The sequence below is a fragment of the Sminthopsis crassicaudata genome, chromosome 2 (assembly GCF_048593235.1).
Source record: "Sminthopsis crassicaudata isolate SCR6 chromosome 2, ASM4859323v1, whole genome shotgun sequence".
In the NCBI taxonomy this organism is placed as follows: Eukaryota; Metazoa; Chordata; class Mammalia; order Dasyuromorphia; family Dasyuridae; genus Sminthopsis; species Sminthopsis crassicaudata.
Window position 1 is genome coordinate 40290595 of NC_133618.1, and position 25378 is coordinate 40315972.

Genomic DNA, 25378 nt, shown 5'->3' on the forward strand with positions numbered 1-25378 from the left:
CCCGGGGCCCGAGGCCTAGGCCCAGCCTCCCCCCACCGCCACCCTGCCGCAGGCCGGGCCCGCCAAACCCTCGAAGCGTCGGCTCCCCTTCCTCCCTCCCGTCCCATGGGGTGCATGGGACCTGCGAAGCCGCTGCTTACCCCGCGGGCGGGCAGGATGGCACAGATACCCGACGGATAGAGATCTACCCCCGCCACAGGGTCTAGGCTGCTACCAGCGCCATTCCGCCGGCTTCCTATATTCGCTGTTCAAACGAGCCAAGTGCGCAGGCGCCGCGCGAGGACCTTTCGGTCCCGCGCCAAAGGAAAAGAGGTAGCCGATGCTACGCCTGATCAGTCGTCCACCCCCAACCCCTCCCCCACCTGGTTCCATTTTAAAAATGCTTTCTTCCCTCCTGACAGGAGAACGGATTCTCAGAAATTATTTTATGTGTCAGTGACGAAAGCGTCTGGCATTTACAGTTATGTATATGCAAAGCAGTGCTGACCTTGAAGCGTTACAAAAATGGCAGTTGTTGCTCTTGTTATTATCATTGTTTAGGTCCCTGTGTGCAGCTCTCGGCCAGTGCATTAAAAGTGCATTAGAACTTTGGGACCACTCCCAATTACTCATTTTCTTAATTGCTATTGTGACAGGCATCTGCCGGGGCAGCCACGCTCGCGGGGAAGGGGGGAAGGAGAGGGTCCTCCCAGTGCAGCCGGAAGCGCGGTATTGGCAACAAGATGGCGGACGGCGGCTCCCCAGTCAAGCCGTCTGGAGGGCCGGCGGCGGTGACGGCCGAGGGGCTGGGAGGTGGCTGCGGCTCGGAGCTCTCAGCGGAGTTCATCCGCTCCCTGACCGAGCTGCAGGAGCTGGAGGCAGTGTACGAGCGTCTTTGCAATGAGGAGGTGGGGGTCCCACCTCCCCTCGGCGCTCCCCGAGAGTCCCGGGCCCCCGAGCCCGAGCTCGAGGAGGGGGCGAGGCCCGGAGGGTGGGGGGGGGGCAGGGAATCCCGGGGTCCGAGGCCGCCTCGCATCCTCCGCGACGCTCGCTTAACCTCACCCGGCCTCAGTTTTCCTCCTACGTAAAATGGGGACGAGATTCTTCCCTCTCCTCGTAGATAATACACGAAGAGCTTTCAGTATTTAAATTAATGCGCTAGCGCTGCGCCCTCGTCGTGGTTAGGGGCTTGCTCTGGGGATGGGGGCGCTCTCCAGTCTGTCCGGGGCCACGTTCTCCGGGTCAGCGCAAGGAGTGACCAGTGTGGGGACAGGGAGGCCCCGTCCTTCCCGCGGCTCCGGCGCACAGTAGGCGCTTCATAAATGCTCGATTAGCGTCATGGACCCATTGGGCTGTCAATCAAGCCCCTGGACTTTCTCAGGTCGATGACTCTTACTTAATGCATCAGAATTACCAAAGAAAACGATTCTATTAAAAATTTTCAAAAAAAGGGGACAAAATTCAGACCCCACCCCCAGCTTAACGACCAGCCCCTACACACTCTACATCGAAAAAAGAACTTAATAGAACTTAAAGCGTTTGAAAGCTTCTTATATGAAAAAGCAAACTTCATCCAACTCAATGAACACTTATTAAGTGCCTACTGTGTGCAGGCACTGTGCTAAGCACTAGCGAGTGAGCCCTAGAAGCTTTTTTCCCACCCTGGGAGACCGGGAGACCCTCCCCTCTTCCTTCCTTCCGGTCCCTCCCGCCCCGCCCCCAGCCCCAGGTTTCTCCTCAGTAATTCCCTTTTCTTAAACCTTGTCTTGGGCTTTGTCACCGGCTGGGAGCCTTGGTTTTTAGCAGTGGAAGGGAAGGAATCTGCCCCTGTATTTGATTTTAAAATAACAAGCTTTTTAAACAAGTCCTGTTCACAGTTATTTACACTTGGAATGAATTTCCTCCCACAGTATTAGTATCTTGTCCTTGCCTCGCTTCCTTTGTCATTGTGTGTGCTTTTCGGTTGCCTCCTGATAGTCTTTGTTATTTTTTTTACTAATACGTCCCAAAAGTTTTTTCGAATTTCTTTATGTTGCTCGTCCTTAAATGACATCATTGTACTGGGTGCCATGGATACGCCGTAGTCTGAGTGACTTACGTCACTCACCCACCGCTGGACGTATTTCCAGTTCAATTACAAATAGCATTGATATCTACACGTGTGCATTTATATGTAGGCGTATGGGTGTAACTTCATTATGATGCTTTGGATGTGTACTCCCAATAACAGGATAATTGAGTCAAAAAGACGGTTATTTTTGTCATTTTTGCTGTGTTGTCTTCTAGTTCTTTAAGGCCTCAACTGAAAGACTTGGTTCTTCTCAGTCGTTCCGGGATCCAAAGCAATCCCAATAGACTTTAGACAGAAAATGCCGTCCCACCCGGAAAAAGAACTAAGAATATAGTCAGCACGTGCCATGTTCATTTAGGTGTTTTTCTCTCCCATGGTTTTTCCTTTCACTCTCATTTTTCTCTCCCAATATGATTCATAAAACAATGCGTATTAAAAGTAAATAATTTTTAAAGGCCTTTTGTCAAGAAAAGTTGATTCAGATCTCTATTAAATGCCATATTAACTGGAAGCTGGAGAACTCTCAGGCTGAACCCAGTGCTTTCCCTTCTCCCAACCCGGGCGCCAGATTCACTGTTCTATACCGGAGGGAGAGCCCTTTACTCTGATCCGACAGTTAGGTTGGGCAGCTGCAGGGGAGACCCAGTACAATCCCCTCCTTCCCAGAGGAGGAGACCCAGGCCCGCGCACGTTCGGTCATTTGCCTGAGGACACACGGTCCCGAGCAGCAAGCCCAGCTCCCAGATTGTGCCCGCCAAAGCTTCCGTCTGAGCTTAGGTATAAGGTGCCAACTCTCATTGATCTCTTTGGGGATGAGCACCAACCACAGCAGTTCGCTGCACCTCACTGGAGGGGTTTCAGAGTTACCTGCTTTTTCAAGTTTGATACTTTTCACCCAGCACTTCACCATCGTAAGTGCCTCATTCATTGAGTTTGTCGAGTCTTACAAACATTTTCACAGGCTTTTACATTGTTTTATCTATACTAAGCACACCCTGGCCATGTGGAGTTCTCCCTCGGAAGCAGACGGCTATTTTAGTGGAACTCAATGGAACCAAAGTTTCCGACTTTGTGCTCGCTATGCCTTTCTGTTCCCTCCTATCCCCCAGCTGCGTGACGCAGTGTGAAGAGCTGCGAAGTAGTTTAGACCCTGGACGTGATGTGAGACTTGCTATTTGTTTCAGAAAGTGGTAGAAGAAGAGCTGGACGCCCTTTTGGAGCAGCAAAGCACAATTGAGAACAAGATGATCACCCTGCATCGGATGGGGTGAGTGCTTGGCCGGTCAGGGAGGAGGCTCCCAGTGTGGTGGAAGAGCGGAAGAGCCCTGGCTGCAGAATCCCCCTCCCTGCTGTGGTTTCTGGACAGCTTATCTTTCTCTTTCTAACTCTAACCCTCCTTAAGCACGGACCAGACGAAATCATGCTTCTCCTCCATAAACTACTCCAACTCTTGTTCCCTCAGGGATAAGATTTAAGTTTCCCCCCTTATCTTTCCCACCTCATTATTCCTCATTCCCTTTCCCAACTATGTCCTCCCCCCAGATTGGCCTTCTCTGTCTCCTCACACATGCAGCATTTCTCCCCTCTCTCCGTGCACTAACCATCCTCCATGCCTCCGATAGGCCCTTCCCTTCCCTCTGCCTCTGATAGACTCCCTCACTCCTTTAGGACTCAGTTCAGGCCCCTCCTCCTAAACAGAATATTTTACCCAGAGTACTTCCTGTCTCCCCTGTATTTTTTTTTCGCTTATTCACACATACATATTTATATTTGTACTTGGTGGTGTCAAATTCAGAGACAGGGACCACTGAACTACACAAGAGGATTCCTGCAGATAAACTCAGAAAACCACATATTAGCATCATCTGTGTTCTATTGTATTTTTATTTATTTTGTCAAACATTTTCCAGTGGCATTACAACGTGGCCTTGGACCGTGTATTTTATACCTCTGTTGTATTTTGTCTCTGCTAGAATATGAGTTCCTTGAGAGCAGAGAATATTGAATTTTTCTGTCTTTGTATCCTCAGAGCCTTGCATAGTCCCTGTACATAGTAGATACTTATTAAAAGCTTATTGATTGATTGTCATACAAAAGCAAAGACAGTTGTGTTTAGATCGATTATGTTTAGAACCAGTGCCACTTTCTGGGTTTGCTAATATCATCAGAAATTGCTTTTTGAGAGCATTATTTTTTTTCTTTTAATTTTAAAATTTTTAAAAAATAACACTTTATTTTTCCAAATACATGCAAAAATAGTTTTCAACATCCACTTTTGCAAAATCTTGTGTTCCAAATTTTTCTCCCTCTCCCCTCATTCCACTGCCCCAAGAATACAAGCCATCTTGATATGGGTTAAATGTGCAATTCTTCTAAACACATTTCTATATTCATCATGCTGTACAAGGTAAATCAGATCAAAAGGAAAAAAAAAAAAACATGAGGAAGAAAAAAACAAGTAACAGCACACAAAAGAGGTTAAAACACTAAGTTCTGATCCACATTCAGTCTCCCTAGTTCTCTCTTTGGATGTGCATGGCCCTCTCCATCACAAGTCTATTACAATTGGCCTGATTTACTTCATTGTTGAAAAGAACCACGTCCGTCAGAGTTGATCATCACATGATCTTGTTATTGCCGTGTACAATGATCTCCTGGTGCTGCTCATTTCACATAGCATCAGTTCATTCAGGCCTCTGAAATCATCCTGATCATTTCTTATAGAACAGTAATATTCTATAACATTCAGGTACCATAACTTAGTTCCACAAAAAGGGCTGCCACAAACCTTTTTGCACATATGGGTCCTTTTCCCTTTTTTATGATCTCTTTGGGTTACAGATGCAGTAGTAATATTGCTAGAGCAAAGGGTATGCACAGTTTGATAGCCCTTTGGGCATAGTGCCAAATAGGAAAGCTTGATTTTCTTAAATTTCTTTGCTTAGTTAATTTTTGTTTTTTTGGGGGGGGTTTTGGTCATATCTTTCTGATTGGTAATTTTGGTAGAGAACTTTTCTAGGAAGCTTGAACCTTCCAATCAGGGTCTTAGAAGAGTCTTGTCTTGGCGCAGACTGGGTTGTCTAGATCTATGCAGGGGAGGACTAGGGATTTCAGAAGACACAGTCAAAAATTTCCCCTGAAACTTAAATGTTATGAATTTTTTGCATATCTGCTGTTCATATGTGTTTGTAGCCCCAACCTACAGCTGATTGAGGGAGATGCCAAGCAGCTGGCTGGAATGATCACCTTCACTTGCAGCCTGGCAGAAAATGTCTCCAGCAAAGTCCGTCAGCTTGACCTGGCCAAGGTAATAAAACTGAATTTTTGTTGTTGGAGGTTGCATTGCCTAGAAAAAAAGCTAGTGTCAGGAGATGTTTCTCTAAATTTGTGCTTAGTCTGTTTCCCCACCTGTAACTGATGTGATAACTCTTCTTATACCATACTTTCAAATTCCGTGTTCATTTTTTCTGAACATGGTTGTTTGCCTTCAAACCATTCTAATGGGGAGAGGGGTCTATATAAGGAAAAACTATTTAATAAGAGGTGTCTAAAGACTGAATGAGCTGCCTCAGGAAATGGTCAGTTCCATTTCACAATAGTCTGGTTGTTGTGGATAGAATGGATTCCTGGTCAGCTGGGGATTGGTCCCTTTTGTCTCTGGGAGTCTGACCTAGTCATGGAGGTCAGCCTTTTCTCTACCTTCATACTTCATCATGATGTCATTACTTTGTTTGAAGTGATGGTAATTATCCTCAGATATGTGTTCCCAGATAGAGACATATTTTAATGTAAATGCAAAATTTCATGTCAAATATAAATTATTCTTGTGTTATATTTATTGTTGTCTTCCATCAAAGTGAATGGTTGAGCTGATCATATAAATGCAAAATATGATTCCTAGTAGTAATATTGGCTATTAACCATATTAATTTGATTCTTCATCTGTGATTGATTAAAAACAATATTTGTTGACCTCCTACCACCTGTTTAACTTGGGAATTAAAGATGACTTCACCCAAATCTGATCCAGACCCCTAACCCTTATCTTTTGGAGAAATTTGTCTTTACTGGCATGGGATGTGGTTTTTAAATACCAGATCTCTCTCTCTCTCTCTCTCTCTCTCTCTCTCTCTCTCTCTCTCTCTCTCTCTCTCTCTCTCTCTCTCTCTCTGTCTCTCTCTCTCTTTCTCTCTCTCTTTTCTCTCTCTCTCTCTCTCTCTCTCTCTCTCTCTGTCTCTGTCTCTCTCTGTCTCTGTCTCTCTCTTTGTCCCTCTCTGTCTCTCTCTGTCTCTCTTTCTCTCTCTCTCTCTGTCTCTGTCTCTGTCTCTCTCTGTCTCTGTCTCTCTTTCTCTCTCTCTGTCTCTCTGTCTCTCTCTGTCTCTCTGTCTCTCTCTGTGTCTCTCTCTGTCTCTCTCTCTCTCTCTGTCTCTCTGTCTCTCTCTTCCTCTCTCTGTCTCTCTCTGTCTCTCTCTCTGTCTCTGTCTCTGTCTCTCTCTGTCTCTCTCTGTCTCTGTCTCTCTTTCTCTCTCTCTCTTGTCTCTCTTTCTCTCTCTCTGTCTCTCTGTCTCTCTCTTCCTCTCTCTGTCTCTCTCTGTCTCTCTCTCTCTCTCTGTCTCTCTTTCTCTCTCTCTCTCTGTCTGTCTCTGTCTCTCTCTCTTTTTAAGATGATAATTTTTTATTATTATTACAAAGGCAGTTTTTTTTTATTTATCATGTAAACGGCTGCAAGAGCAGACTAAATGTAAACCTCACATGGGCATTATGTGAAGTAGGCATTGTAGATAGTTATAAATCATAAGGGAAAAGAATTTTAACTGTGGATCCCTAAAATTCTCTAAAATATTATTCACTGGCTTTGTTTTTAAAATACCATAACTAGTTCCTTTATCCTCTCCACTTAAAAACAAATTCAAAGTCATAGAAAATCTTGAAAGATTTCTGTGGCTCTTGTTTTGTTTTGTTTTCTTAAAGGAACTAACAGAAAAAGTCAGTCTTACTAGAAACAAAGAGGGAGTAGACATTTGACAACTTATTACCTTATATCTGATAATACACTGATGAATATTCAGTACTCATCCCTAAAGTAAAGGTTGTTTGTGACCCACAGCCATTTTTTTTTACCAAATACAACATAATGAGAAATTAATTCTCTAACAATTAAATTCTCATAATTCATATTTAATGTGCATATGGATAACAGAGTATTCAAGGATTCAGGGAATCTAAGTAATTCAAGGAATTCAGAACCTATCATTTCAATACAAATACATTTCCTTTCATTGATAGCAGAAAAGGAAATAGTAAGAACCTATGGCCAGTAGTATTTGAAAAAAAAAACCAGTTTTTTCATCTACCCATGACTAAGCTTCCAATAATTTAAATAATTTAAGTTAAATTAAGTTAGAAGGAAAATATTCCAATCTGTGTCTGAGCTCCGCAAACCTGATAGTTCAGTGTCAAAACTTTAGCAGGTACACATGCCCCAGTTCTAGATGATCAGAAAAAAAGATGGCACTCTTATAGATCTCTCAATCTGGCATATCCAGCTTAATGAAAGAAGCAGTCCTATTATCCTTACAGGATATCATAATAAAGGCTGTTGTTTTTTTCAATTCCTAAGTGTACCAATAACTTATTTAACATACTGATGTTTCAAGGAAACACAGGATTAGAGATGCATGAAAAGTATATTCATATAGGGAAGATTTAGTAAGGTCTTTTGATATTGAAGTAATGTAATATCTTACAACCAAAAGTTCATCAAATTTATTTGGCCAACTCGATTGCTAATAGCAAACAGATCCAAATTTTGAAACTACTCTGAAATCTGTTGGAAAATAATTTTGGGTAATAGTTCCTATAGATGGAAATGTACAAGGAGTACAAAGGGCAACTCTCACATTTTCTGAATTGCTTAGAACCGAATAGACTAATATGTGATTGCTATGACGTCACTTCTGTAAGAAAATCATTATCACTATTAGATATCAACTGCTAGATTTCACTTAACAATTAGCAAAAGAAAATCTAAGCCAAGATTTTTAGAGTAGAAAATAATTAATACCATGATTGACCACTATCCACATTACATACATCTGAGAGAACTAATGACAATTTGCTCTGATATTATCTGCCCATGCTGAATATAACATTAACTAATTTGATTAGAACTATTTAAAAATCAGTTTTAAAAGTTGCCAAATACTAAAGAGACTTGACAATTGCATTTAAAACAATCATCACCTAACAGCCCTACCAAGAGCAGTAGAATCATCATCCAAGTAGCCAACACCAGCTCTCTTTATAGAATCGCCTCTATCAAGCCATCCAGAGAGCTGATGACATCCTGGACTTGAAGTTTTGTATGGATGGGGTTCAGACAGCTCTACGGAATGAAGACTATGAGCAAGCAGCTGCTCACATCCATCGCTACCTGTCTCTGGACAAGTCAGTCATTGAGCTTAGTCGGCAAGGCAAAGAAGGTAAGCTTTCCCTATAATTGTGTTTGTTATGTCTACAACTGGATTTCCAGTTTAGTTCTTAGTACTAAACAAAGAGAGCACCTGTGAGCTTCAAGGATGAATTTGGGTGGGATAGGACAAGTGGAAGTCATACAGTTAAAAGCTTTAGAGCTTCTCTAGTTCAGATCACTGTCCAGTAGCAAAGCTGGAATACAAATGCAGGCTCTGTGGTCAGATTTTCCCAGTACTTTTCTCATGCCTTTGAGCTAAAAACTAAACTAATACCTCTGGAATACAATCACTAAACTTCCGTTATGATACCATTTCAACTGGCAGCAGGCACATCGCCCTTGTGGACCAATAAAATATCTTTGAGACTAGGTCTCAAGATACCTTCTCTTACCTAGCAAATTATGTAGCTTTTCTGGGGTTTTATTTAAAATAAAGTATCTTGAAAAGCAATAATATAGAAGTAACACAATTTTAGAGTGAGGGCTGGAAAAGCTATATGTAAGAGTAAAAATGAAATGGAGAATGATCATAACCTTTCTGCCCTCCTCCCATTTAGGGATTTTGCAAATCCTTGATAATAGTAGGTGATTGAGCCTAACCTCTTAAAGGTCTTGGCTCTAATAATAAGGTATGTATTTATATTCATTCTCCCTCTTTTCTTCTCCCTTCTCCCTATCCTCATTTCTTCCACCTTCTTCACAGGTAGTATGATTGATGCTAACCTAAAGTTGCTTCAGGAGGCCGAGCAGTGTCTCAAGGCCATTGTGACAGAGAAGTTCGACACTGCCACCAAGGAAGGGGATCTGCCCCAAGTGGAACGATTCTTCAAGATCTTCCCTTTGCTGGGTTTACATGAAGAAGGGTTAAGCAAATTTTCAGAATATCTGTGTAAGCAGGTATGAACTCAGGCAGTGAAGTTGGGTGGGATGGGCTGAAATTAGTGGCTGAGGCTTTTCCATCTTCCCAGGAAGCATTTCTACATCCCACCCTTCCCTCATCTCTCACTTCCCAAGGCAGGATGCCTTATTTTCTAAGTGGGTCTCAGAAGATATTGAGAAAATGCATCCCTCCTGCCTTGGGAAGTGAGGTTTTCCAACACTTTTTTTTTTTTTTTTGGCCTAAAAGGCAGACCACCCTAGTATAATGGCAGCCATCTTCAGCACATACAGTCATCTCTTTCAGCTCTCTGCTTGTTTTAGGATCCACAGAGCTCCTAATGAGATCAACATTATAGGTGAAGCAAGCAGGCCCCATAGCTTTGGTATCATGACAAAGGCAAGGTTTTCAAATATAGGAGAAATATTTCCCTCTCTTTCTTCTATCTCCTTGACAAGAAGTAAAGCAGAGCAGCCCAGATGTGACAAGGTAGGTTTCTAAAGCCACCAAGGAAAAAAGCACTGGTTCTGGAGTGAGAAGAGCTGGATTCAGATCCCACCTCTATTTTTTATTGCCTTTGTGACCTTGGGCCAATTATTTAACTCCTCAAGGCTTGTTTTCCTTATCTCTGAATTACAAGGTTTGGACAAGATAAATTTATAAAGTTTATCTTATAATTCTAGTAAATGACTTCTGCCTAAATAAATCGTCAAGAATAGTCCTTCTTATTAGAAGTTCTCCATCAGTATCCTGGGATCGGTACCACCTGGGATTCAAAGAGCTTCTGCAGAACCTTGGTCACTTAGAAATACTTCCTTCTCCTAATATTAAAGATTCCCTGCTTGCTCTTTAATTAAGTGGATTTGACAAATTAAGATTTGGGAAGAGTACTGAGATATTTTGCCTAGTAGTAACTGTAATATATCTTTTTAGAACATAGAAAAACTCAGAAAACTAATTAAAGTTTAAAATTAACATCAGGTTAGAAATTGGACAAAAGGTAAAGAGGCACTATATTTGGTTGTAGCAGCTTCAACTTGACCTATTCAGAAAAGCTGTTGATGCTGAAAAACAGGAAATGGAAAAGATCTTGGCCTTGAATGTAACCATTTCCTATAAAAAGTTTAACTGCTATAAAGTAGTTGACACAATGATAATGCCCAAAGGCATTGAAGCTGTCATAGCAAACACTTAATTTCTTTGTTAGGCAGAGATAGGAGAGCCAAATGCCTTGAGTTTAGAACACAAATTCATCAAACATTTTGGAGGTGGTTTGCAGAAGGTGATAAGGAGCGGCATCTTATAAAATAGTGAAAAGCTAGGAAGGCAAAAACAAGTCTGCAGAAAATTTGCCGTACAACTCAGCAAAGTCACATCATCCTAATGTAATGCCACAGTCTCCTTGAACTGCCCTACCTCAGTCATTCTGTTCCAAACTTCAGGTTATCATATCATCCTTCCCTCTTGATCATCAGAATAATTGATAAGGATAAAAGATCTTATATTTTAGAATATCAGATAATCTTCCCATCTCTGGTGCCTCCCTATCATGTCACCCCATTTGCTCCCCATTATGTCAATGTTTCTGACTCCCTATAAAGAATCTCTATACCCTACATTCGATACTGGATACTTGGAGACAATAGTCCGATCCAGTCAATTGACTTACTCTCCAATAGATTAAATAATTATAACTCTCTAACCTCTATCTCGCTTCATTTTCTCCAACATTACACTAAGAGTATTCATAGGGAAAACTGGCAGGCAGTAAACAGGCACAAAATGAAGAAGATTGTCAGTATTTTTATAATCTTTTTATATCAACCCTGGCAGTAGTACCACAGTTGGAGAGTCATTGCAGACAGACCGTGAGGTAGGCCCAGAATTGAGTAGGAGGAAGAGAGCAAGCTGTTCTTTAGCAGAAAAATCCCCTTTTAACACCAGTGTTCTCCCAATGATATAGTCTGATGTATCAATATATATGTACTATATATGTGACTCTTGGACCCTCTTTGAAGTGTCATTGATAGAGAAATCAGTGATGAGTACAAATCAGGGAAATAAAAGTCTGAGAAGGAAAGTGCACTTCCTGAGCATTCATTGTACCCAGAAAGTGCATCAAGGCTTGTATTGCATTACCAAGAATGAAAAAGCAAAAATGGATTGTGATCTCTGCTGCTGAAAGGAAGGCCCCCATGGGCAGAATCACAGATCCTTTGATATATGTCTGTGTGCACACTCACACTTGGAAAAGGCCAACCTCTGTAAATTAAGATAAACTGCTTCTGGACCCTTCTTTCCCTGGATTGTTTTAACTGATGTAGAATGTAGTAGAGACAAATTTATGCCTGATGTTGGAGAGATAGTGAAATAGGAAAAGATCTAAGGGGCCTTTGTGTCAGGGAGCAAGGCAGGAGCAGCTCAGGCAAAACGTGGTTGGTGTTAGGCTGGTGTTAGGCCTAGCAGATTTCTGGCTTTTGTTTTGTGCTTTCTTTAGGTGGCGAATAAAGCAGAAGAAAACCTGCTCCTCGTACTTGGGACAGACATGAGTGACAGAAGAGCAGCGGTCATTTTTGCAGACACCCTCACCCTTCTATTTGAAGGTAACTTCTTCCTGTTTTCTGAAGACATTGAAGATGTTCCTGTGTTCTTGTTATCTTACTGAAGACCTGCATTTTGGGATGTTTTCTCCCCCACTTTGTTTTTCTAATAGAATTCATCCTTTTTTTTTTTTTTTCTATTCACACATCTTCTATGTTCTTTATATAAGATAAAGATTACAATAGTTTCTTAAATAAAGAGGATCCCTCTGTCTTCCATTTTTTCTGTCATCTTCACCTTATCTTCTTGGGACAGGAATATAATCTCTTCTTCTTCTCTCAAGTTATTATTCCTCACAGATTTTCTTTTCTAACTTCTCATAAAATTATCTTCATAGTGTGTCCTCATAAAATACTAAGTTGAACTTTTCCTAAGAATTTTTTCTCATTTTTCCTCATTTCCTTTTTATCCCTGTTTTTCCTCCACAAAGTTTCTCCTAAACCTAAACTCTTAAAAAGAGTCCTAAACTCTTTTAACTTCCTCTTAAAAATAAAAATAACAACAAAACTTGCCCTCAACTGCTATGTCTTAAAAATTCCATTTAGCTCTTAAAGCTGATGGAATAAAACTATAGCTTCTGTAGTTTAGCATTCATCCTATTTTAAAACATCTGCACAACTTGCTCTATGCCAAGCAGGAATAAGGGGATTTTTAAGTTGATTTTTGGAGGAAATGATTCCTTTCAGGTGGGTAGTTCTTTATTTCCCATCAGTCAGATCTTAGGCCCATCTGATGTTTTGACTTTCTATAATTATTAGAAACAAAAACTAATACAATTTAATCCTGAGATAAATTACCAGAAGGAAAGTAATGCTGCTCTCCAAAGAACTTTGACCAGAGAATAAGAACTGAGTTATTGCTGGCTTTATGGCCCAAGTCAGCTTTGGGTAAAAGAGTTTCAGTTTGAGTGAATGAAAGGAAGATGGGCTTTTTTGGGGGTGATTGGAACTTATAAGTCCAGTCTCTCATTTTCTCTCATGCAGGAATTGCCCGAATCGTAGAGACCCACCAGCCTATTGTGGAGACCTATTATGGACCAGGCCGCCTCTACACCCTGATCAAACACCTGCAGCTGGAGTGTGACCAGCAGGTGGAGAAGGTGGTGGACAAGTTCATCAAGCAAAGGGACTATCACCGCCAGGTAAAGGGCAAGAGGGCAGCAGATGCCAAGCTCACTGTACCACAGGAGTGGCTTCCCTCCCCCCCCTGCCTGGGGCAGGTACAGAGTTAATGATGGTGGGAAGGGGAGGGTCACAGGGAGAGACCTCCTAATCTGTGCAACTAGTAGAGTCAAAGTTCTGCATCCATCTGTCCTGAGAGAATTTTGGATTCTAGCTGAGGCCTGAGAAGGAAAGACATGAAAAGTATTTAGGCATTGATGTGGCCTTGCTGGAGTCTGAAAAGCCTAGAACTCCCGCTAGACCTGGCTCCACTTGACTGCTGTATGACCTTGGAAAAGTCACCTGACCCCTCCTCAGCTTCCTCATCTGTTAGATGGGGAACGTGCCCCAACCCAACCTACCTCCCCAGGGCCTCATAAGTCCTTCCAATGAGCTCTGGTGTGTACAGGTACTGTGTAGATGCCATGGATTTTTAGCACAAATTCTCATTTGGGAGTGAATGTAATTGAATGAAAAGGAAGATCATAGAAATAATGCCATTTGTTCCAGAATTGGGTGTTAGCGTACTTGGAGGGAAGACTTCCTAAACCTTGGAATTTACTACTCACAAATAAGTTTCTGGTTCATCTGTTTTATTTTGAGCATAGGATTAACCTGAGAATTTGTGGGCATCGCAGAGTTTCCACAATTAGTTAACTAGTTGGTCATTACAGAAAGAGGGAACTAGGTAGGCAGCTGGAGAGGAAAGAGATTGTCATGAAACATAACCTGTTACAAGGTAGGCTGGTGGGAATTGCTAGTGATGTCCTCATCTTTCTCCTTGTGGTTATAGTTCCAGCTTGTCCAGAATAGCATGATGAGGAGTTCTGCAGCGGAGAAAATTGAACCAAGGTAATGAACCTTCCCATCTTTAGCCCATAGGAACTGGGTTAGGCAATTGGAAAATGCAAAACCTTTCCCAGGACAATGTGATCGTTATTTTTTCAAACCTATCTTTTGGAAGTGTTTTTTATTCTTAGCATTGTTGTTTTATGCACAGTGAATGTAAGCACCATAATATTTCTCTGTGTCTTTAACCAGATATAGTATATATCTCTTCCTATTGAGATATGATTTTTGAGACTATCCCATGTGTCTTTGGTTTTTATTTATATGGACATACATTTTTATAGAAAAACCATTGCCATGCTTTATTTATTTTTTTTTTTTCATGAAAAATCACTTATCAGTATGAGGGAAACTTTTTTCTGCTTGCTAAATTGCAATGGAAACAAAAAAAAAGGTTAGTTATGAGATGTCAGGGATTATTTGCATGTAGCAGATGGGAAATTTCTCAGTTTCCTGACACTTTAATTCACTATCTCTTAAAGATGGGACCTAGGAACCCTGTGGAAGGTACTGGAAGAGTAGGGGAATGTGTGTGGGAAACAGGTTTTTCATATTACATAAAAAAGAAGAGATTTCCCTGCTGCCTTGTGATTTAGAATCAGTATCATGAAGTAGATGAGGCTTTAAAGATTATCAGATTCAACCCTTTCATTTACAAGGGAAGAACCAAAAACCTTTGGAGATTTAGCAGTCTGGCCCAGGTAATGGCTCAGTGGCAGTGAGGGGGATTGGGGAGGGAGGGGAACTGGCCCAGACCTAAAATGTTTTCAGTACAGGAATCTCCTGGTGTGATGACAACTGTCTCTATGTAGAGAAGCAGCTCATTTGCACATTATGATCTTAGAGAGGTGAATGTGAGAGAAGTCATTTGGTAATTAATTAGACAATGACCCTATGCAGGTTAAGGGAGCTGCTGATGGTCACATGCACTTGTATCATAGGCAGAACCTGAGCCCTATCTTTCTTGCTTCAAAGATAGCTTCCATCCACTGTACCAGAAGCCTTCAGACTTTTAGAGACCCCAGATGAAAAAGTAATTGGGAAATAATAAACAAAATAAAAAATATTATAGTAGAATGCTAAAAAAAAAAAGTTAATATGTGATTTTCCAAGTTAATACTTAGATCCTTCTGTACAACACAAAATACAGAGTTTCAGGTTCCATGTCTTCCTGAAAAGAGATATGTACCCCCAACCAAAAATTAAACTCGAAATACAAAAATTAAAAGGAGAAATCAATAAAATTGAAAGTAAAAAAACTATTGAATTAATAAATAAAACCAAGAGTTGGTTTTATGAAAAAGCCAATAAAATAGATAAACCTTTGGTAAATTTGATCAAAAAAAAGAAAGAGGAAAATCAAATTGATAGTCTTACAAATGAAAAGGGGGATCTTTCCACCAATGAAGAGGAAATTAGAGAAATAATAAGGAGTTACTTTGCCCAACTTTATGCCAATAAATTTGATAACTTAAGTGAAATGGATGACTTTCTCCAAAAATATAGGCTCCCTAGATTAACAGAGGAGGAGATAAATTGCTTAAATAGTCCCATTTCAGAAAAAGAAATAGAACAAGCTATTAATCAACTCCCCAGGAAAAAATCCCCAGGGCCAGATGGATTCACATGTGAATTCTACCAAACATTTAAAGAACAATTAGCCCCAATGTTATATAAATTATTTGAAAAAATAGGGGATGAAGGAGTCCTACCAAACTCCTTTTATGACACAGACATGGTACTGATACCTAAACCTGAAAAGAGATATGTAGAAAATATAGCTATACCATAAAAAGCTCCGCTCTTCCAAAAATGGAGGAAACACATTTGCCCAGTCAGTACAGGCCTTTCTAATCACGGTCACCCTTTTTAGCTGTTCATCTGTGGTTCATCCTAAAGGCCGAGATGCTCTCTAAGAAGCCTAACAAAATCTTGCCTAGTAAGAGGGGAGCTAAGCCAGGGAGCAGAAGGCTCTGCGGACGATAAGGTGTTTGAAACCTAGTGGTTCTGAGTCAGGAGACCCTGGCCCTGACTGCCACCGTTCAATTCTCATTTGGCATGAGTTACTTGGCCCCTTGGTCCCTCTTGGCCTAGTTGTGTTGCCCCCCCCCACTGGGGTTCATGGGGAGCATCAGAGGAAACAATGGGAAATGGGAAGAACTGACGTGGCTATGGTCTCCTGCCGTAAAATCTGGGACCAGATAAGTCAGAGCTAAATGATTTAAAGGCAGCCACACTTGAGAGTGTTTTTTTGGTCTCTGTGACTTAAGTAAAGACAATTTGTCAGTTCTGTTCAGTTGTCTATTGGGATCTTAGACTACTGGCGGGGCTGAGGAACTCTGCAGACTGATCCTGCAGCTTCCTGTGTGAGGTGGCGGCTGTCCGGCGGACTCCTGTTGCTCAGGCTCCACGGGAGAGAGAGTGCTCTCTTTTCTCTGTTAGGTGTCCTGCTGCCATAACATTTCCTGCTGCTTCCCAGGGAACTGGATCCTATTCTGACCGAGGTTACCCTTATGAACGCACGCAGTGAGCTGTACCTGCGCTTTCTAAAAAAAAGAATCAGTTCTGATTTCGAGGTGGGCGACTCCATGGCCTCAGAAGAAGTGAAGCAAGGTAAGAGCCCCTGATGTGGCTAAGAGGGGGAACAAGCTGGGTTGGCCTGGGCAGGGGGCTCTGAGGAAGAAGTCCTGGATGAGAGGAGAGAGGAGGTGAAGGGGGAAGTAGGGGTGCTCTGATCCAGCCCCTGGGTTTTCTAGGGGAGGGGTCATTGGCAAGATCATTGTGGTGCTGGTGCCTTCCAGAATCAGAGCAGAAAAGGGGCCTGTTCGTTTCTGTTGTTTCCACCTAGCATCCATAGTCTTTGGCTGTGTCCCAGTCTTGTCATCAATTAGTGGTTCTCTTACTTTGGAGGCCCAGAAGGTCTGGCCCCTCTGGTAGGAGGGCTTGTTGCCCCATTCTTGCTGTGGCCCCAAAAAACTGTAGCACCTGCAGGGGTCCCACCTTGGGAAAGCTGTCTTGGCAGATGGGCTCACCCAGGTTGAGGATTATCCCTCAAACCCTTTGGTGGGTCAGGGGGTGTATACCTCAAGCTTGTGAAAACTTCCCCTGGTGAAGTGGGTGAATGAGAATAGTTTGTTTCAGTGACCAGGAAGGTGGCTGACGCAGGCTCTGGGGAGCTCTCAGAGCTTGCTCAGCCATCGAAGACGCTAAGGCACAAGATCATCCACAGCTTCCTGGGCCATCAGCTGTCTTCCTAACTTTCATCCTGCTGTGAACTTTGATGACTCTGGAAGAGAATGTGGCTGATGAGTTTGTACAACTCTGCTTCATCTCAGTCCAGTTCATGCACAAGTCAAAACATCCCCAATGATGTCATTGGTCCTCTCTGAAAATGAAGGATGCAGTCTCAAATGTCTTCTTTTTTCTAGAGACCTTTAGGGTTTTTTCTGATTTGAAGTGTTAGAAAGTAGTACAGCTGTTCTGTCTGTCCTAGAAAGATGATTGATCCTGTTACCCCCTTTCTCTCCCTATGACTCTTTAGTCTTTCATCTCCCACCATTGGGCTGCATTGTGTAGGGAGCCTGTCCCTTCTAGTCTCCATGTCCCATTTTTTCTCAGGTTTTATAAGTAATGAGCAAGCTAACTCAGAATAGAATGCCTTGAGCTCGCTAATCCCAAGTGCTCACCATTTGGGTCAGGAAACAAGCTTGGGACCTCACTTGACCTGAATATGTCTGATGAAAGGCCACCTGGCCCTAGGACTTCCCAACATAGCCCTCTGCATCAGCTTTCAGTTTGGGAAGAGAAGGCATTTTCTTTTTCTTTCTGAAATAGCAAAGCCCCAAACACATTTTTCTTTGTCACTGTCTTATCGATCATTTCCATAGAGCATCAGAAATGTCTGGACAAACTCCTTAACAACTGCCTCCTAAGCTGTACCATGCAGGAGCTGATTGGCTATTATATCACCATGGAAGAGTATTTCATGCGAGAGACTGTCAACAAGGTAGGCCATGATGCCTTCAGAGACTAGCCTTCTCTTTCTGAGCAGCCAAAACAAAGAAAGCCAGTGGGCAGCTGAACGTTTCCTGGTTCTGCAATGGAAGCATGCTGCAGCAAGCTTGCCCTGGCATTCTAATCCCCTATATATGCTTTTTCAATTAGCTTTTAGGAAAGAAATTCATACTGGGACTTCTGGGTGAGGAAATGCAAATCATCTCTTGATCCACAGATTTTTTATTTTATCAAGTTATCTTTTACATATCTCAGATAGTCTCTGCAGCAGAGTGTCAGCTTAAATCACACCTAGATCATTGTCTGCCGGAGGGACAGAAGGGGACAAGAGCCGCATTAGTTCTCCTCGCTGGCCAACCAGTTCAACTAGAATTGAATTGTCTCCAATCCCTTTCCCTTCTAGTCTATCCTCCAAACAGCTACTCAGATGATTTTGCTTACATGCTGATCTGATGATGTTGGTCCCCTAATCAGTAAACTCCCATTACTTCTAGAATCAAATTGAAACTCCTCTGTTTGGCTTCTTAAAGTCTTTTACAATATGGTTTACACCAGTTTTTCCAGACTCATTCTATAGGACTCCCTCCCACATTCTGGAATTGTTCCTCTCATACAATACTCCATATCCCGTGGGTGCTTTTGTACCAGCTGTCCCTCATGCCCAGGCAGCACTTCCTCATTTCCATCTCACAGAATCTCTCATTTCCTTCAATATGCAGATCAGGTACTTCCTTCTATCTAATTTTCCCTAATTCCTTTAACTGTAGGGACCTCACATGTGTGTGTCTAGACAGGCATGTATATGTGTACAGACATACATACGTGTTGTTTTCCTGGATAGAGAAGGTGCTTAAAAGTAGGAATTATTACATAGGAGGCATGTTCATATAGATACTTTTATTAAGTATTTCTCAAGTATGCCTATTGATTAGTGTTTGTTGGTAGAATACCCTGAAATATGCTCTAAGACCCCAATTACAGTCAAAAGCATGATTAATCTCTTGGATTGTTAATAAATGTGAAAGCGATCATAGTTGAGAAGGAAAAAATGTGACCTAAGGCTAGGCCAGGGTGGCCTGCAGAGCACCCAAGATCCCGAACAAGCCACATAGAAGGGTCATTGTCAGGTGCCACAAAACCATCCCTAACCAGTGGTGGTCAGGCTCGGGGTCCCTAATGAATCTTTGACTTGCTTTCTTGCCTTGCAGGCAGTAGCTCTAGATACCTATGAGAAGGGCCAGCTGACTTCCAGCATGGTAGATGATGTGTTCTACATTGTCAAAAAGTGTATCGGGCGGGCCTTGTCCAGCTCTAGCATTGACTGCCTCTGTGCCATGATCAACCTCTCCACCACAGAGCTGGAATCGGATTTCAGGTACTGTCCGAGTGCTGAGGGGCTCTCGCACATTGTGGAGATGCAGGATGCCTCCTGTCCTAGGGACGTGAGGAGACGTCTCTAGATCAGTCAGAGTCTTCAGGCAGCCCTGAACCATTGTTTGATGAGGGGTTTGTTGAAATTTAAGTTCTTAGTTTATTTCTGATCTATTTCCCTTTTTTCCTTCTCCAATGCCTTCAGTTCAGTTCTGCAGTGTCACAGGAAGGCCAGGGAGCCCTTGCTGATTGTTTTCTGCCTTGGTAGTGGACGGCCCATGAGCAGCTCTGTGTCCTGGGCACACCTCAGCTATCTCTAAGTCAGTGATGTGTCAGGGCTGGCCTGGTTAGGGGGAAGGGAGAAGGGTGCCCAAGGTGGGGCTGGGAGAGGAGAAGAGTTCTTTCAAACCTCCTTTATGAGAACCATTGTTTCAGGAAGGAGCTAGCAAGTGAAGAAGTACTGAGAAAAGCCCCTCCAGTCTCTCATAGGTCATCCTAGCCATCTCTTCTGTTTTTAAGAGACTTCTATCACTAACCCCTAAGGCGCTTCTACAAATAGAATTGGAGCCAGGAGATATTTTCTTGCTGTTGGGGCAGAGGACATGGGGAAGCAGAGAGTGTTCCTGCTGATAGCCCAGGTGGTGGTCCAACTGCTGGGAGCCTGTGGGGAAGCTGGGCCCACATCTGGGACCGGATGGCTGGGCAGCTGTTCCAGAGAGGCCTTTTGTTACCTTTCCCCTGATTGATGTTTTGGATTGGGCTTTGCTTTTCCCTTAGCCATTATAGATCAGCATTTGTTCTGAAATTTAAGAGCCCTGCTCACACTAGACCTAGTGTGGCCCCAGAAACCCCTGCATCCGTGGAAGACGGGTCTTAGTGTGGGCAGGGACATCCAGAGCCTGGGCAGGGGCTTGCAGGCCCTTGCTGCTGCTCTGACTCAGCATATTCTTCTGCCTGGTAGGGAGGTTCTTTGTAACAAGCTGCGGATGGGCTTCCCTGCCACCACTTTCCAAGACTTCCAGCGCGGGGTGACGAGTGCTGTGAACATCATGCACAGCAGCCTGCAGCAGGGCAAGTTTGATACCAAAGGCATTGAGAGCACAGATGAAGCCAAGCTGTCCTTCCTGGTAGGTAAATTGCGACTGCAGCTCAGCTGTGGCCAGGCTCTGGTCAGAGCGGACAAGTGACCTTTAATTTAGCAAGAGAAATGTTCTTGGCAGAGATTAAAAGTCAGGACTCGGTTCTTATAAAATCCTTCAAAGTGACATGGAGGAATCTTCCATTTGTCTGGAGAATGAGCTCATATGGCTACATCCCCCAGGTGGCCCCACGGCTCTCAGAGCCTTGCTTGGCCATAAATGTGTCCTCAGATCACCTGGACCACAACAGCAGGGTTTTTACTTTGCCAACAGTTCTGAGCTCTGCAGTGTTTTCCCTCTGAATGCTGAGCTAGGGGTTTCCTTCTGAACTTTTCATGGGGGCCTATAAACAGTCTTCATTTTGCCTGTCCCCAGAAACTAACCAGGACCCAACTAGATCTCTGATAGAAGAGCCTGGTACAGTAGGTATGTTCTTGAATCCCTTTGAACATCAATCTCTTTTTATAAATTTTGTTTCCAATCAGTCTGCCACCGCAGATTTGGTCCTATTAGAACAGCACCTTCTGTGGCAAAGGTGGCATCTTAGCCACATTTGACAAGGAGAGAGGGATTTACAAAAAGTAATAGCTGATCTGCAGCTGAAAAAAAAAATCAAACCAAAGAGTTCTAATTCTTCACTCAAGTCTCTAGTTTTCATTCTGCTTCAGTCATACATAGTATGCTGTTTTCTCTTCTATGTCTTAACTCTATATACCCATGTTTGTCTGATTCTGACTCCCCGTGTAACAGAGAGAGACATCTGTGCTGATGCTTCCTCATTTCTTACTCAGGGGAAGCCCATAGTTAGCCTTCATCTCCCCAAGCTAGGAAGGGAACCCCTTTCTGTGAGTAGATATTAAGCTGGCTTGCCCATCTGTTAGCATGAGAGATTAGTCCCAGATAGGTTTCCTTTCTGGAAGTTCTTACATGTAGAAAGTATATCTTGTAGCATCCATAGTCAGAAGCTGGCTTAAGCTTTAGCTGCAGAATCCTAATATCTTTGCACAAAGACTTAATGAGACAGAAGCCTGAAGACAAGCAAATGAAGAAGATCGAGACCATTTGTTTTATTGCGTTAAATGCTTAGTGACAGATCTCCAGTTATCCTGAAGCAAAATACTTAAAATGTCTTCACTCCCACTGCAGCTCTCTATTTCTCTTGTCACCTTGTCTCATTTGGCTGTCAAGATGAAATCCCCCAATTGTCTTGACATATCAGTCATTGTGAACAGAGATAAACCCAATGAGCTAAGCCTTCGCAGGGATTCTCACTGCAAAAGAAACTTTGAAGTCAGTATCTTTTGAAAACAATTCCATTTTTTTCCTTCACAGCTGTGTTTTTTAAAAACTCTTAATAGCATTTAAAATAGGGATTTATTCACATTCTTTTTCCAGATTATCTGCAGCCATTTAAGAAAATGGTGTAATTTTAGGGGATGATTTTCTAAAAAAACTTAATGACTATCAACAAAAACAAAATTGTATAAACAAATAAAACGAGGAAAAATTTTACCCAAAACAACTGATCTTTAATAAGGCAGAAGCAAAATAATTAACAATCAATGATGCTTTGTGTATGCCTGACAGACCTGTCCAAAATTGTTTTCCTCTTTTTCATTTTTTAAAGATATGATTTCAATTATTTCTACAATTCTTATTGCATCATTTCATAAAGATTTTCATCCATATTTTCTTACAAGTTTCATATTTGTTGTTTTCATGACACCATAGAATTCTGTTATACTAGCATACTGTACTTTATTGAGCTTTTCTCCAGTTGTTAGAAATTCCAAACAATGGAATCACTGGATCAAAAGTTTTGATGTGTTTTGTGACACTTGTTGACAAATTGTTTTCCAAAATGTTTGCACCAATCTGTAGTCCCTCTAGCAGTCTACCTTTGACAGAGAGGCCTTCCTGAAAGCATCTAGTGCTTATTTTCTTTCAGTCATCTTGACCAAACAGTTGGTTTCCTACAAGGTCATAACCTGTCTGTCAGTATGCTCTTCCTGATGCACTGCTGATGGATCCCAGGGCAAAGCCCCTGAGGCCTCTGGGATCAGTAAAGGTGATCCACCCCTCAGTGCCCCTGAACCAAGCATGGGGATTCATGCAGTTGGAGCAGTGCCAGAGGCCTAGGTCACTACCATTGGTTTTCATTTTGACAAGAACAAAAAGATCTTCCTTGCACTGTGCCAGTAATCCTCAGCTTCTCTTCCCATTGCCAGGCCCTTTCCCTCCCCTTATTCCTTAGGGCCCAATCCATCCTGTTCAGTCACTGGATTAATTTTCTTAAAGTACAACTTTAGTCATATCATTCCAATTCAAAAATTTTCAGGGACACCAAGTCCTTCCACCATCTGGCACTATGGGTATTTCTAGCTTCTATCTCACTGCTCCCCTGACCATACCCCCATCATTCTGGATTCACCTGGATTCTGTATTCACATTCTGGCCTCTCCATGTATCTTGTGCATGTTCTTTCTTTCCCAGGAAGGCCCTGATTTCGCCATCCATCCAACATAATTTTAGCCATCTTGAAAGGGGCAGCTCAGCTGGTATCCATTTCTGTGAAGCCTTCCCTGGGTCACCTTCTCTAGAAGTGATCACCTCCTGACTCCTTTGTGCTGCCATCATCATTTTATCATCTGCTGACTTCCATTTGGGCTTCCCTTGGCTCTCATCTTCAAAATGAGAACTTTGTGCAAACACTATGATGAGAATTATTGTGCACATGTCCTGTCTTCCTTCTAGGTGGCAGGCTTCGGGAGGGCAAGAATGGTGCCTTAGTGATTCTGTAGTTTCTCCCAGGGCCTCATATAGGCCCTTGTATTTGGGGGCATCAGCGAATACATGGAGCAGCACAAACCCTGACACCGAATTGATGATCTGGACTTCAGGGCTTACCCAGCTCATGTGAGTCCCAGCTCATTAATAAGGAGATGTGGTGAGTGTCAGCCTCAGAGAGGGGCCTGTCCTACCTTATCCAGGCTGACTTTACCATGGGAGTGAAACTTGTCTCCGAACCTGGTCAGATACTCACTTTTAGCAGAAAAGCATTCACTCTCAGGGAGGCGAATAGAGGGGCCTTCTTAGCCTCATTGAGTTCTACTTCATCCCATTAGGGAGATGTCTCTTCCACTTGTAATGGTGAGCTGTGTGCCCTGACATCTAGGCAGCTGTGCTCACCTTTCTTCCCTTTCCAGGTGACCTTGAATAATGTGGAAGTCTGCAGTGAAAACATCTCCACTTTGAAGACAACCCTGGAGGTATGTTGGGATTGTCAGCTTTCAGTAACTAGTCTGGCTGGCTAACGGCAGGCTGCCAGACACACTGGGGAGGGAGAACACTCATTTATTTATTAGAGATGCTCGATAATCACGGATCACAAATTTAGAGCTGAAAGGAACCTTGTAGACCATTGATTCAGCCCTTCATTTTGTAGGTGAAAAAACTGAGGCAGGAGCATACAGCCAGAGAATGCTTCAGCCTAGTACTGCCCACTATACTGCGCTTTTCACCAAACTCAAAAAAGCTGGCTGTTAACATTTTCATTAGCCAACTAAGTGTCAGGGATTAGTAAAGGAGAATCACCTGAATGACCTTCATGCCTCAATCCTGAGTGGAAAACTTTAGTAATGTCTGGCATAAGGCTAATGCAAGGGACCCACAACCCCAGGACACTGCTGGACCAGGAAAAACCAGGGGCAGTGATGCAATCTGGGTGTCGGAGTGTTGGTATGAAAGTCAGGAGGCCTCCAGTGTCCCTGAGACCAAAGGGACTTGGGGCTAGATTTGAAATCAGGCACCAAGCATTTATTAAGTACCTGTATTTATTATAAATTTATTATTATTTATGTTTATTTGTTATACAAAATACCCAGAAAGTAAATCCAGGGTGGTTTGCAAACTGTACTAACAGCTAGAGGAAGTGGGCTGGCTCTTTACCTGAGTGTGAACAAAACCCAGGATTTCATGATGTGGAGTGAAAAAGGAGAGCCTTCCCGGCCCGGGAGCAGCCAGTGCAGTCACAGAGAAGGAGGGGCGTGTATCCAGATTGCTTGTGCACAAAAGTTGGGGACGTGGCAAAAGACCAGGTTGTGAAGAACTTTATGCTACATAGAAATGTATATTTTATCCCAAAGATTTGAGTTTATTGCCACTGGCGCTTATCAAGTAGGGGTCTGATGTGCTCACTCCTGTGCTTTAAGAAAAACGTAGCAGATTGGGGGGGGTAGTGGCTGTGAGTGGGAGGGGGCCAGCTGAGAGTGTACCAGGTGGTGGATGAACAAGTGGATGGGAGGCAGTGTGGGGAGCAGATGCCAGAGATGTTGAGGTAAAAAGTGCCAGCTGGGATGAGACAGATGAGGATTCAAGGTTAACACTGAGGTTGCAGATATGCCAGCTCCAGGAGAGTGACAGTGTCCTCAACATTAATCAGGAAGTCTGGGAAAGAGGAAGGCTTGGAGTCCAGAGAGAGGACTCTGGAAACTGAACGGGGAGCACAGCAGAGTATTCTCACCATTTTTTGGTGGTTGTTATTGTTGTTGTTTGCTTGCTTGCTTGTTTTTTTCTTTCTCATTTTTTTCTCCTTTTTGATCTGATTTTTCTTGTCAGCATGATAAATGTGGAAATGTTTGGAAGAATTGAACATTTTTAACCTATATTGGATTACTTGCTCTCTAAGGGAAGGGGGAGGGAGGAAAAGGGAGAGAAAAATCTGGAACACAAGATTGTGCAAAGGTGAATATTGAAAATTCTCTTTGCATAAGCCATTACTTTAAAAAAAAAAAAAAAAAAAAAAAAAAAAAAAAAAAAAAAGAGGGCTTGGAGGGAAGATGAGTT

General features: G+C 42.7%; 2 protein-coding genes across 5 annotated transcripts in view; one reads left to right on the forward strand and one right to left on the reverse strand.

Moving 5' to 3' along the window:
• Positions 1 to 272, reverse strand: part of SF3B3 (splicing factor 3b subunit 3) — a 32623-nt gene extending 32351 nt beyond the window's left edge. Inside the window, exon 1 of the mRNA XM_074285950.1 lies at positions 141 to 272. The gene's annotated coding sequence lies outside the window, so the exon portion shown is untranslated. The remainder of the gene's footprint in view (positions 1 to 140) is intronic.
• Positions 1 to 25378, forward strand: part of COG4 (component of oligomeric golgi complex 4) — a 31732-nt gene that overhangs the window by 328 nt on the left and 6026 nt on the right. The window contains exons 1-13 of one of the 4 annotated variants that reach the window (XM_074285952.1): positions 695 to 887; positions 3235 to 3317; positions 5243 to 5357; positions 8358 to 8532; positions 9226 to 9419; positions 11897 to 12002; positions 12984 to 13141; positions 13954 to 14012; positions 16489 to 16622; positions 17897 to 18015; positions 19232 to 19398; positions 20356 to 20521; positions 23740 to 23802. In XM_074285952.1, the coding sequence (XP_074142053.1) occupies positions 723 to 887; positions 3235 to 3317; positions 5243 to 5357; positions 8358 to 8532; positions 9226 to 9419; positions 11897 to 12002; positions 12984 to 13141; positions 13954 to 14012; positions 16489 to 16622; positions 17897 to 18015; positions 19232 to 19398; positions 20356 to 20521; positions 23740 to 23802 (1704 nt within the window). In that variant the 5' untranslated portion in view covers positions 695 to 722. Of the gene's footprint in view, positions 1 to 694; positions 888 to 3234; positions 3318 to 5242; positions 5358 to 8300; positions 8533 to 9225; positions 9420 to 11896; positions 12003 to 12983; positions 13142 to 13953; positions 14013 to 16488; positions 16623 to 17896; positions 18016 to 19231; positions 19399 to 20355; positions 20522 to 23739; positions 23803 to 25378 lie in introns of those variants that run through there. The other 3 variants (XM_074285953.1, XM_074285954.1, XM_074285955.1) reach the window with 3 other exon arrangements.